This window comes from Theropithecus gelada, chromosome 13, assembly GCF_003255815.1.
Source record: "Theropithecus gelada isolate Dixy chromosome 13, Tgel_1.0, whole genome shotgun sequence".
NCBI lineage: Eukaryota > Metazoa > Chordata > Mammalia > Primates > Cercopithecidae > Theropithecus > Theropithecus gelada.
In genome coordinates, this window is record NC_037681.1 from 44,540,440 (window position 1) to 44,553,837 (window position 13,398).

General features: G+C 50.3%; 1 protein-coding gene across 6 annotated transcripts in view; it reads right to left on the bottom strand.

The window, feature by feature from the left end:
• Positions 1-1,404: 1,404 nt before the first annotated feature.
• The window catches only part of ITSN2 (intersectin 2), a 155,570-nt gene continuing 143,576 nt past the window's right edge, over positions 1,405-13,398 (bottom strand). For all 6 annotated transcript variants that reach the window (XM_025353792.1, XM_025353789.1, XM_025353786.1 and 3 more), the window contains 8 exons: positions 11,104-11,202; positions 9,211-9,378; positions 8,277-8,492; positions 7,569-7,690; positions 6,717-6,799; positions 3,745-3,828; positions 2,785-2,958; positions 1,405-2,317 (listed from right to left, as the gene is read on the bottom strand). In XM_025353792.1, the coding sequence (XP_025209577.1) occupies positions 2,160-2,317; positions 2,785-2,958; positions 3,745-3,828; positions 6,717-6,799; positions 7,569-7,690; positions 8,277-8,492; positions 9,211-9,378; positions 11,104-11,202 (1,104 nt within the window). In that variant the 3' untranslated portion in view covers positions 1,405-2,159. The remainder of the gene's footprint in view (positions 2,318-2,784; positions 2,959-3,744; positions 3,829-6,716; positions 6,800-7,568; positions 7,691-8,276; positions 8,493-9,210; positions 9,379-11,103; positions 11,203-13,398) is intronic.

Here is a 13,398-nt window from a genome sequence, read left to right on the forward strand (position 1 = left end):
GGGACAGCTGGAGTGGCTGGGTGTGCTGACGCCCATGTGGTCTGTAGTTTCATAGAGGTTGTCTGACTCTGGTCCTGAGGCTCCTCTGCCCTAAATCTGACCAAAGAGTCCTCTCATATCTAGCAGTGGAGAAATGGCACTCACCACAGTGAGGATTACAGTCCCTGCAGCCCTGGGAACACAGGATGGTTCTGTAGCTCTCGTTCCAAGTAAGCCTAGAGCTGGTTTTGAGTCATCAGGGGCAGCCTTGCTGCTGACATCAGCCAGGCTGGCCTTGTGACCAACAAGCCCCAACCCTAGAGACAGCCAGCAGTTCACTCTGTTCCATGAGACTGGGCCTGACTAGCCAGACTTTCCCATAAGCAAAAGCAATATGTTCAGTTGTTTGTTTCATATATCCAGTGACATCTCTTACCTTTTTTATGTCTATATTTTAACCAATCAGTGCCCAGGATCTATAGCTGAGTGAGTGAGTGATGGATTTTTAAATCTGAATGTGCCGGTTCTGTTTCCCAGTCCTTTGTCCAGCGATTATGTTTAAACAGAAGCAGGGGCTACGGTGGAGGCCCAAGCCTTTGGGACATTTGAATCCTTCCTGGTTCCTCCAGCTGCCTGGAGACCTGCTCCCTTAGAAATCAGGGCCCTAGCAATCCAAATTAGTCCTTCAAAAAGACATACCTGGCCGGGCACAGTGGCTCATGCCTGTAATCCCAGCACTTTGGGAGGCTCAGGCAGGCAGATCACTTGAGGTCAGGAGTTTGAGACCAGCCTGGCCAACGTGGTGAAACCCCATCTCTACTAAAAATACAAAAATTAGCTGGGTATGGTGGCGGGCGCCTGTAGTCCTAGCTACTTGGGAGGCTGAGGCAGGAGAATCGCTTGAACCCAGGAGGCGGAGGTTGCAGTGAGCCGAGATTGCACCACTGCACTCCAGCCTGGGTGACAGAGTGAGACTCTGTCTCAAAACAACAACAAAAGGACAGATCTTTTCCCAGTTTTTACTCATTAATCAGGGGGTTTAGTGTCTAAGACCTTTGTGCATTTCTTTACTGTAAGTAACCCTGAGGTTATCACTTGATGAGGCAAGCTGAAGGACACAGAGGGTCAGTGGCTCCCACCGAGATCATCCATTTCACCCATTAAAGAAACCCAGCACCCGAAGCATAAGGTAGATGCACCAAAGTCACAGAACAAATTAGTGGCAGAGTCAAGGTGCGGCGCTGGGTCTCCTGACCTCATCCTCACTCTGTCCTTGGTTTTTCCCACATACCAGGAAGGAAACTTGGTTTCATTATAGGCAGCTTCTGAAGGTACCTTTTAAGAGCCTTTCATCTGGCTGAGAAAATTAAAAAGAAAAAAAGAAGCTTTCATATAGAAAGTAAATCAGTCAGACTTTGACAGAAGTTCCATCCATAAACATATGTCTTTATTCTCTTTCTGTACATATTGGCAATGATAAAGCTTAAAGATGCATGTCCTATGAAATGCAAAAACAATGAATTTACATAAATAATTTATACTTCAGAAAATTAAAGTTGAAAAATATTTTCCACATTATTAGAGTTCACAGTATTTAAATCAAGCTTTCCCACTTATACTCCAGACTATATTGTCTTAGCAGAGAGTGATAAAATCTAATCAGGAAAAAAATGATCAAGTTTCTGTTTTTATTCAGTGCACGAGTAGACGCTATTTCAGTATCAGGCCGCGCAAGCGTCGAGGCTGCAGCCTCTCATCCTGACCCTTCCCCTCCTGAGTGGCTGTGACCCAGCAGAGGTCACTGGCGTGGAATGGTTACAGCGTCACCAAACCACTCCACGGTGGACACATTCAACCGAGCGGTAACGTCTGGTGGTCTGATGCCTCATTTCCATGTAATACTTTTTATAGCCCTGAAAATGGAAACCTTGGCATCGAAACACAGCTGAACATGTGAACACTAGGACAAGGCACTGTACTATGGGGTTTGGTTTCTTTTTAGGAAAGGTGTTTGCATAGATTGCTAGCTATTTAGTGTGCAGGAAAACAGAGCCCCCAGCGTGCGTGGCTTTGTGAGGGGTGAAGCTGCATGGTGCTCCCTCAGCCCTAAGAGAGCGCAGTCTCTCGTTCTCCAGCCCCAGCCTTGTGGGCTGTCCCACTGGTGCTGTCCTTTAGAACCCCTACAGGAGAGTTTTTTGCTCAAAAAGCTGCAAGTCAAAGCGGACCCAGACCTCCCCGGTGGGGACCTCGTGCAGCAGCAGTCGGCGGGTCACAGGGCCTTTGCTTTCCTGTTCTGTTCGAATTTTGGCCACTGGAATTTCAGTACGACCCAGGAAATCTGGTGAATAAACAGAGGAGAGTCAGAGTCTTTCTTCTTTATAAAATCATTAAAGAGCTACATCTGGAAGAGTGTCTGAAGTAGGATTCATAAAACCTTCACATCTGAAACAAGGAACTTCTTCTGGTTCATGGCTGTTGAATATCGTGAATGGGTGTGTGGGGAATGGTGGCAGGTTTATGTGTGAGAAGTTGCCATGTGGAATTCAAATCTCCATTCTGAGAATGCTCCAGGAGTGGTGTTCGCGTCACGTGTGTAGGGAGTGACGGGTCAAAGGCCTGAAACTATCTGAGGCCACCCCCTCCCCTGAGGAAGGCCACCCACCTCCTGCCAAAGCGAGATGACACAGGCCTGTGTCACTTCCCCGAAGTGGCAAGGGGTCTGCACACAGCTGAGGCCCCTGGATCAGGACTCCAGGATCTAGGAAACTGGAAAGCCTTTAGATCCCCTGGCTGAGCGACACTTACCATCTGGTGAAAACTGGTCTCTGTCAAACAGGGTGAGACACAGCACATCTTGGTACAGATCCTTAATGAAGAACTGGCAGTTAAAATTCCACTTCGGATTGAGTGTGTCCTGGATGGTCCTGGTGGTGTAGCTCTGGGAGCCCATGCTGATTTCACAGTATGGGTTGCTTTTCCCTGAACAAAAACAAACCACAGACACATGTGGTGCGTGCAGGTAAAACGAAGTGACTGACAGTGCCCTCCCTGAGCAGGATCCCAGATAACGGGTCACTCGAGACCATGGCAGCAGGAGCCACTGCCTGGGGCACCGTATCCCTGTGGTCTAGTAACAGGGTCTCCAAGTTCCCAGTGCTGACAGCAGCATTAACCGGGGCGTGGCTGAGAGCTCCACCACCAGGACCGCTCCCCACGGAGCAAGCCTGGGTGAGTGTCACTGCAACCTGCTGCATGCTTCCCTGGCACACACACTAGGGAAGGCGGGCACTGGCACTTACTGGGAAAACAGTGATGAGAATATTGGTCCAATATGTGCATTTTAGTGGCACTGGACACTATTAGAAAGCATTCCTTTATTCAGTGTTCAGAAGAGTCATCAGTGGCTGGGTGCAGTGGCACTTTGTCAATGACAAAGTGCTGTAATCCCAGCACTTTGGGAGGCCGAGGTGGTTGGATCATTTGAGGTCAGGAGTTCGAGACCAGCCTGGCCAGTATGGTGAAACCCCGTCTCTACTAAAAGTACAAAAATTTGCCAGGCATGGTGGTGCGCACCTGTAATCCCAGCTACTCGGGAGGCTAAGCCTTGAGAATCACTTGAACCCCGGAGGCAGAGGTTGCAGTGAGCTGAGATTGGGCCACTGCACTCCAGCCTGGGTGACCGAGACTCCGTCTCAAAAAGTCATCAGCAAAAACTGGGGCAGGGCAGTTTACCATGTCTGTTGAAGGAATGAAAGCAGGATTTACCATTTGGTTTGCAGGCTTTTAATTCTGTAGCTTCAATGACATGCACCATCAGGCGCCCAATGCCTGAAGTCTTTTGGGAGCGGGCTACAAAAGAGGAAGACAAGTCTTGTTCATCTCTTCTCCAAGGATGCAGACCCTCACTGTCTTGCAAACCAACCATAACACTACTGGCTCCCTGTCCCCATCTGCCACTGCCCTGGGCCCAAAAGCCCAGCATCTGGCTGCCCTGTGCCTTTCCCCAGGCTGTGTCACCTGCTAGAAAGGCCCTGCTTGCTATTTCTGCCCTGCCTGCTTTCTCTGCCCATCAGCATCCTACTCATCCTTCAAGATGCAGGTCTGATCCCACATCTACCTCCCAGATCCCTTCCCTCCTCTGCATCCAGTATCCCTGGCTTATGAGCAGCCCACAGCCTGCTGGGTCTGAAATCCTGTATAATGTCTGTATCCTCTGCCAGACAGGAGCCAGGGTAGAGCATGGAGTGTTTCGATCATCCTTGTATTAACCCCTCAAGTGCCCAGCAAATAGTAATATTAATAAAATAATACAGGGTATTTGTGCAGCACTTAATAGAAGCTAACATTTATTGGATACTTACTTTGTGTTAGGCATGTGCTAGACTTATGTAAGTAAGTTATATTATTTAAACTGCATAATTATCTGATAAGGTAGCTCCCCATTTTACTGATGAGAAACGCTGAGGCTTAGAAAGGACTGTAGTGTGATCCACTCAGAGCTGCTAAATGGCAGGGTCAAAATTTAAACATCAGATACCAAAGTCCAGGCCCAGTTAAGCCTAGCACAAAGTAATCGACAAATGTGGGAAGGACTGAACACACGGACGAGGCACAGCAACATATGCAGATGCTGATGGGAAGCAGAACTCAGGCAGAAAAACTGGATTGACATCTTTGGCCAATTAAGAGATCATTATATGCGTTATGAAATAATCATTGATTTTTCAACAGCAAGCTTTTAAAGTACCATTAAAATAACATTCAATTAGCAAAAGCTGTTTTAAACATACCTTTTAGGAGCATATAACAAAATAGGGGAAACCTGAATAAAAAAACATAAAGAGCTGCAACTATAGCAGCCAGGAAGCTGGCGGGAGGCCCGGGCAGGAGGACAGGCTGCATGGGGGGCCGGGTGGGGAGGAAGGTGGAGGTGCGGCTGGCTCAGAGCACAACCCTCCCCACCCCGTGGGGTGGAGGCCACAGGCCGGCCTGGCACAGCTGGAGATGCAGCAGGGAGGTTGGGGCCTGGCATTCATGTGGAGGCTGGAGAAGAATGTGGGAGTTCTGGTCGGAGGGCCACGGTGGGGCGGGGTAGGGTGGCAGGTGCTCTACAAAGACCACTGTGGCTCCACTGAGCAGGTGAGTAATCTGTGCCATGAACAGAGAGGACACCACCAATGCAACAAAGCTGGAGCCCCACCGTCATAAGTCACACTCCGGGCCTGATGCTGGGGGAGTTGCCTTGAGGGAGCTTATGGCCATTAAGTGAGAAAAGCAGGGACTGAGGGGGCGTAAGCAGAGACAACAGAGGAGGAGAGCCAGAGGATGATCGCAGCCTCAGGACAGTGGGGCTCCAGGTAGAAGTCACACTGGCTAGAGCAAGAGGGAAGGTGTCATGGAGGAGGCTGTGTTTGATGTGGGCCTCGAAGAATGGGAAGAATTTAAGGTGGGGGCAGAGCACTTCAGTTGGAGGGTGAGCACACATAGGAAGGCCAGGCAGGGCAACGATGGGCTGCTCAACTAGGCAGCTGGATGGGCCGGGCACAGCAAAGAGCTGGGGATGGGGCTGGGTGGCAGGTAACAGTGGGGATGGGCCCTGAGTGCGGGATAAGAAATGTGTCCTTAATTTGGGAGGCAATAAGGAAGATACTTCAGCAGGAAGAGGTGCACTAAGAGCAGCTCTGGAAAAAAGAATACTCCAGAAATGAAGAGGATGGGTGGCAGAGAGGAAGAGAGCCTTGTGCCGCAGCCTGGGTGGGAGATTGGGGGCCTGTGACACGGGGACAGGAAAGCAGGGTGATGGGAAAGTTGCAAGGGAGGAGGACTGCAGCACAGCTGACCAGGTGTGAGGCGCCAGGGAGGGGCCTGGGTGGCTGGGGACCACACTGCGTTCCACAGGGGGTCCCAGGAGGAGGAGCTGCTGCTGGAGGGAGGCTGGTGGTCCCCTGGGAAAAGTCATGTGATGCGGGAGCAGTGGGGCAGGTGGCTCTCTGGAGGGCGCTGTTCAGAGGCGCGGGCTTGGGGGAGTGTGGCCAGCCTGACCCTGAAGCTGGGGGTCGGTGGGGTCCCCGAGCAGAGAGCTACAGAGGCGGGGAAGAGGCCTGGGTAAGGGTGGAAGAAGAGCTGGGAAGGCAGCCATGGGGTCCAGAGGGAAGGCAGAGCCTCAGTGACTGCCATCAGTGCAGGGAGCTGGGGCAGGGAAAGTGAACTGAGCCACTAACCAGGCCACTGGTGTCACTGGTGGGGACAGGACGTGGACTGAATTCTGGTGAGGTGAGAAGGGGGAGGAGGCAGGGGCAGAAGGATGGGGAGAGGGCAGACTTAGGGTCTAGGCCCCCTGGCTGCAAAGGGAGAGGGTGGATGGCAGGCCCTGGAGGAGCAGGAGCTGCAGGGAGACAGACCACAGGAGCGGCACGTAATGGAGCAACACAGCCCAAGCAGAGGTGAGGTGAGTCATGGAGAGAAAGGAGTGGAGAAGGTGCAGTGGAGGGGGAGGGATAGAGGCGCTGCAGAGAGGGAGGTCCTGGAGCTGGCACTGCCAGCCCGTGTCTGTGTGGGCAGGGGCCCCAGGGAGGTTTGCAGTGGCAGCTTCAAGAGGGGAGGGCTCTCTGGTCTGATCCCGCAGCAGGTCTGGTCTTTCAGGCCTGTCCCCATTTCATCAGCCTGACTGCAGGAGCAGTGGCCAGCATCCCTAGGGCACCTGGGGGCTGCGTCCCACCCTCCAGGCACCCCGATACCTTGGTAAGCTTTCTCGCGCTTCTTCTTCTCAGTGTCGATGTATTGCTCAGACGCCGCCTTGATCTTCTGCACCCAGGCGGTCCTGCGGGAGAAGCAGGGGCAGCCGTTGGCGGCATCCCACCCTCACAGGTCAGCCCGGAGCCCCAGAGCTCTGCACATGTTCAGTCTTTTGCTAACCTCAGCTTTCACAAGTTTCCTATCAAAGACCTGATATTAGTCAACCGAAAGATGCTTATGCTAATGGAGGATCCAGCTGAGAGCTGCTAATGCCCCTTCTTGACCACAAAATGCCAGGCACTCGCAAAGCGCTGGGACCCGGAGACAATGCATTGGCCCCACGGATGACACTTGGCATGAGGGGTTCTAGCACACACAGAGGAGCAGCAGCACCTCCCGGGTGGGCGCCCCGAAGGCACTATTGGAGCTGCAGGCTGAAGGAAGCTGGGAACAGCGGGGATGGGACTCACACAAGGGCGCCTGGGGGGCGAAAAGCTGCAGGTGGAGGGCCGGGGGCTAAGACCTGTGGCCCAAGGAGGCCTCGGAAACCAGCAAAGCACAGTGGGTTGTTACCTGCAGGCAGCCCCTGCAGGGACTGTAGCAGGGCCTGAGGTGCCAATCTGCCATCTGGGAAGGCTGCTGAGTGGTGTGGGGAGCAAAGCCGGGAAGCATGTTAGGGGGCAGCTGCGGTGACAAAGGCCTACCGTGGGGCCGGAGCAGAGGGGCGTGTTAAGAGAGGTTCAGGATACAGAATTAGTGGGGCTTGAGCACGGCTGGAGATGGGTTTATGGCAGAGGGAGACGTCCAGGCCTTCTCCCAGAGTTCAAGGCAGGCCACACATGGTCAGGACTGACCTCTCATTAATGTTGTCTGTTCGGAGGGTGTAGACCCGATCAATGTGGGAAATGTGGAAGACAGGCTCATCGCTGGAAGGGTCTGTGGGCAGTTTCACCAAGACTTCATTCAGGAAAATGGGCTGAAAGAATTAGGGCCAAAACATAGGCTGTGAGATGGGTCAGAACACTCCACCCGCCTATGACCAGAGAGAGTTCCGTTTGTTCTGAAGAGCCTTGCTGAGAAGGAGAAAGGGGTCTAGTCTCAAAGGTCTTCTACACAGAACAAATGAAACCTCCATTTGTAAGAACAATGAAGCCTCCATTTCTGGAAAAGTCACCATCGAGGTGGGTCAGGTGTTGGGACTGGGGACAGGAGCTCCGAGCACCCACGACGGCTGGTGCAAAAGGCTCTCTCTGCTACCAACGCTGGTGCCGTGCTGGGGCTCGACTTACAGAGACCCAGTGCTGAATGCGGACGGCGGTGAGCCCAGGTGTCACACGAAGCCAGAATCTCAGCTGGAGTCTGGCTGATGGCCAGCGGCGGTGGGGGAGAGCCCAGCCGCATGGGGCCCAAATGTGTGGGAAGCAGCAAAGGAAGCACCATCGATCTGGAACCAGGTGAGGAGGGTCCCGTAAGGTCAGCTCAGGGTCCGCCAGGAAGGCCCTTAAGATAGAGGCGACACCTCATTAGGCCCCTGATGCTACCTCCAGACGTGTGATACTCACCGTTTTATACATTTTGAATTGAGCATTGGACTTCGAGCTGAAAAGTTTCTCAGAGCCAGAGGAAACAGCAAACTGCTTGACCATGTAGGTAAGAAGCAGGAAGTCATTGAAGAGGAATCCGTGCAGTTCCTTGTTGCTCTTGGTCTTGTATAATTTCCCACTGTGCAAGAGCTTCCGGGGCCCCAGGCAGTTGGTGAGAGAGTTGAAAATAAGTTGCTTAAAGAGAAAGAAAATTTCACTTTTTAAATCCCGGCACAAACCATCCAGTGCCCCTGAGGCCAGTGCCCTGGGCCTGAGGATACTGTAGTGGAGTTTTCTAGGTGGGAGTGTGGCTAGAATCATGCACCTTGCATGAAAGATCCTTAAATACATTACTCTTCAGAGTTCAAACTGGCCCAGTGAAAATCATTACTTCCCGCCACAGAACACTGATTCTACCAGCTGAATTCAAATCACTCAAAACAAAAAATCCCAGTCTTCTCTCCTTAGGAGAAAGGAGGATGCCCTTCAGGCCTGCAATCCCAGCACTGTGGGAGACCGAGGCGGGAGGATCCATTGAGGTCAGGAGTTCAAGACTAGCCTGGGCAACATGGTGAAACCGCAGCTCAACTAAAAATACAAAAATTATCTGGGCGTCGTGGCAGATGCCTGTAGTCCCAGCTACTCGGGAGATGGAGGCTGGAGAATCGCTCCAACCCAAGGAAGCGGAGCTTGCAGTGAGCCGAGATGATCTCGCCACCGCGCTCCAGCCTGGGCGACAGAATGAGACTCCGTCTCAAAAGAAAAAAAGAAAAAAGAAAGCCTTTGCAGGGGCAGGGTGGTGAGTCCACGCAGGCTGCCTGAGGTGGAGACTGTCCATGCGAGGGAAGGCTCGGAGCTGGTTCCCCACCCACAGCCTCCCTGGAGACGCATGGCTTAACCGCAGAGGCCTGACCTCCGCGAGGCCTTCGCACTGCACGTGCGCCTGGATCCACTCCAGTCGGTCCGAGTTTTCCTTCTCCCGAACTCCCTCATTCACTTGAGAGCACAGCTCCTCTGCGCGCTCGAGGGCCAGCTTTAGGGAGGAATGGTCCGCGTGGCTCTCCGGGGTGTTCTCCAGAATCTGGAAGAGAGTGGGCAGCGTCACGTGGGAGGAGCTGCGTCTCTCACCCGCCCCCCGGGACCCTCGCTGGACCGCTCTGCTCCGCCAACCCCCAGTCACGGGCTGCTTCCATGCCCTGAAGTGTGGCGGGGAACAAGATGATGCTTTCCGCCCTTGAGAAACTCGTACTCCCACACGTTCTTGGGGACACAGGGACAGGTAACGCTGCTGCGACAAGGTGACAGTGCTAAACGGATCAAGGCTCTGAACTGTGTGGGTCTCTGGTTGCTCTCTGACTGGCTCCTGGTGATAGACGGGAGCCTCCCTACTCCTCCCGAAATTTAATGTAAGGGCGAGCCCTCCAGAGTAAACTGGCTGCAGCTGTGGTAAGCGTGAACTTGCTGAATAACAGTGGTTCATAACAATCTGGGGGTCACTGATCCTTTTGAAAATACCTGATGAAAGCAATGACTCCCCTGCCACAGGAAAAATACAATAAAATCACATTGTCGGCATGTGGAAGAAATGCATTCTGTTCATTCTGAAGCGATTTCAAACGAGGCATGCTGCAACTGTGAATGGGTAGAGGCCAGAACACAAACGTGTGTGGTCCCTCCAGAAATTACGGGCCATCACCAGACGCCCCCTGTCTGGACTCTCTCACTCTAGTCGGATGAGTCCACAGTCCTTCGTTTACAATTCTAAAATGCAGAAAAGCCTGAGAGCCTAAAGTTTTTACTCAGTATCTATTTGGTGGCAAAATCTGACCTAAACAGAAGAGAGATATTTACTTATTCTACTTACAGTGATTGTTCTTATGTTTCACTGTAGGAATATTAGTGTGTCTGGTTGTAAGTGCTGCCCTAAGGCTCAGTTGAGGAGTCATATATTATATGGTATTTGAACTACATTCCGAATTCTGAACACATCTGGCCCCAAGTATTGCAATGAAGGGGCTGTGAACCTGCATTATGGTTCAGTTTAGTACAGGCATCTATCACATGAGGTCTATGTTGAGGTCACACAGCTAACAGACCAAAAGTCAAGGAATCATCAATAGAAGTAACAGGCTTATCATATGCCTGCTGTTTTTCTTTGTAAGTTACAGTAATCAATGGTTAATTGTGGCATAATCTCTTGTAAAGTCTGCCTTTTCCTTAGAAGGCTTATGGGCTCAAGAGGGCCATATTGCTTATCGAAAAGAAAGCCAGAAGGAATTTTAGAAGGAATGTCAAAGCCGAATACAGCAACGGACACAAATGAACTCTGTTTAGGACGTGCCGAGTGGAGCCTCCTGGGACATCTAGGAAAGGTGTTCAGGGGTGGATGGAAGCAGATCTCAGAGGAAAGACTGGAGTCTAAGGTTGCTCTGGTCTCTCTCTGGGTTCCAGATGGGCTCCAAAACTGGAGACCTGGAGGGGCCTTTCCCTGCCTGGACAAGTACACTTACGACTTTGAGATGCTGGGGAGTTTCTTGAAAGGTGGATGACAGGTTACCCAAGTGACACTGGATTCCTCTCTGATTTGCCCACTTCAAGGATTTGGCGTGTTTCTGTGCACACGTGCGTGCACACACACACACACACACACACGTCTGGTCCCCGGGACAGTGGGATCGCTTTTGCGGCGTCGCACTGTGTGCAGGGTGAGGTGGCACGGTCAGAGGCTCCCTGAGGATCCGGCCTCTGTGGACCTCAGCGCGTCCTGTTCCTAACTCAGACCCCCCCGCCCGGCCTGCACACTCACACTTCTGATGAGCAGTGGGTAGCGGGTGATCCTCTGCATGGGTTTCAGCAGGAAGCTGGAGAGGGGCATTCCTTTACACCGCGGGTCAGATGCCAGCTTCTGCAAAACAACAGCGAGGCTCGTGAGGAAATCACAGCTCCGACCACAGGAAGCATCGGTCTTTGATCGCCTTTTAGATTTCACATTTCTTTTATTTATTTATGTTTCTCCTTGTCTTACTGTTTTTTTTTTTTTGTTTTTTTTTTTTTGAGACGGAGTCTTGCTCAGTCGCCCAGGCTGGAGTGCAGTGGTGCGATCTCAGCTCACTGCAAGCTCCACCTCCCAGGTTCTCGCCATTCTCCTGCCTCAGCCTCCCGAGTAGCTGGGACTACAGGCGCCCGCCACCACACCCGGCTAGTTTTTTGTATTTTTAGTAGAGACGGGGTTTCACCATGTTATCCAGGATGGTCTCGATCTCCTGACCTCGTGATCCACCCGTCTCGGCCTCCCAAAGTGTGTCTTACTGTTTTATAATTTTTTTTTAGGTGCATGTTTTATTTTAAAACGTGTATATATTCACAACATAGAACTGTAATTTTGCTACACTGATACTTTGCACTGTAGTAAAGTGAGGGCCTTCAACTTTCTTTTAATAACTCAGGATCTAAAATGATACCTCTTGGGTTCACAGTAGGAATATCTCACCTCACGTGCCAAGCCCAGCGGATGCTCCTCAGCTTTCTCACGAATGTGAGAGCCTCTGCTGGGACTGTCCCCGCCCTGTCTTCTCGGGGCTGATTCACACTCGACTCTCAAGACTCAAGTCCTGCTTCCCCTTGTCCAGGCTCTCCCCCGGGACACCTTCCCTCCTTTCCAGGACCCTCCCTGGCCACACCACATGTGCACCAGGTGATACAGGGAGAGGCATCGTGTTTCAGTGTCTCTATTCCACACCCGACTGAACGCCAGGCCCAGGGCCCACATCTTACTTGCCTCTACCCCTGGCACTGGTACACTGCCTAGAGAGCAGCTGCTGCTCTAGGGTGGCAGTTTTTAATGACGGCAAAGCACACTCACTGTAGCCTACCTGATCATTTCCCCACTACTGGATATTCAAACTGCCCCCTTTTGTTTTGGCCATATCTGTATATGTTGCTGTCACAAGCATCTTCGTGCTTCTTATTTTCATATTTTTCTGAGTCTTTTTAAAAGTAACATTTTAGAACACAGCTTATTGCTAGATTTTGCTTTTTAAGGTAAGCTATAGCAGGCCTTTCATTATGAGGCAGTATTTTTATTTATTTTTACTATTGTTACAATTGTGATGACATTGAAATCCTATTTACATCATTATTGTTTTAAAACATGCACATATACTAACAATTTTCAGTTTATCTCATTATTCTGATGAATGTTTAAGTCTATGATCGTGGTTTCCATGTTTCTTTCAGTTCATTTCGAGGCAACTCCCCGCCTCCTACCCTTATCGCAAATTGAAGGGCTCTGTCCTCAGTGCCTTATATTGAATCATTTTTGCATCCCTGAGATCATAAGGAAAAATACGATAATCATTTATTGAATGCTAATAATAATGTGTTGGTCTCTGAGTTAAAGTCCTTTAAAAGTATTGTATGATAATCTCCTTTTATAGATGAGGGGACTGAAGGCTCCTACATGTTAAATAACTTGCCTCTGGTCACACAATTAGAGCCTGTCTTGTTCTAAGCATGGTATGCTATAGCCTCCTGGGATAATCCTATTTGGTTATGATAGACTCTTCTTTTCGTGTAATACTTAATTTTATGAACTGTTACTTTAAGAGTTTAACAGCTGTATTTGTAAAAGGTAGTGGGTTTTAACTTAAACAGGCCTGGAATCATGGCTACTTTTGCTTATAGAACGAACCACGTGACCTCTCTACTTTTCCCTGTGATCTGTAACAGTTTGTATAATATAGAATAATCTATTCTTTTAGAGTTGGAAAGAATTCACTGTTAAATCCATCAAGTGAACCCAGCTCCTTTTTGGGATAAGTTTCTCAATTTTCTCCTTGGTTAACAGTATCTTAATAGTAAGATTTTCTATTTTTAAAAGATGTTCTATTCTTATTGAGCCAGTTTTCAAGTTTTAATAGAAAATTACACATTTTGTTTATGTTTTCACATTTGTTAGCATGTCTTTTGGAATTGTATGCGCTTTAATTTAAGAGATCTCCTTACATACATTCTGACTGTTACTTGTGTTTTTTCCTTTTTCTGTTAGATTCATCAGTTATATTTTATTACTTCTCTTCAACATACCAGTTCTTGGATATAT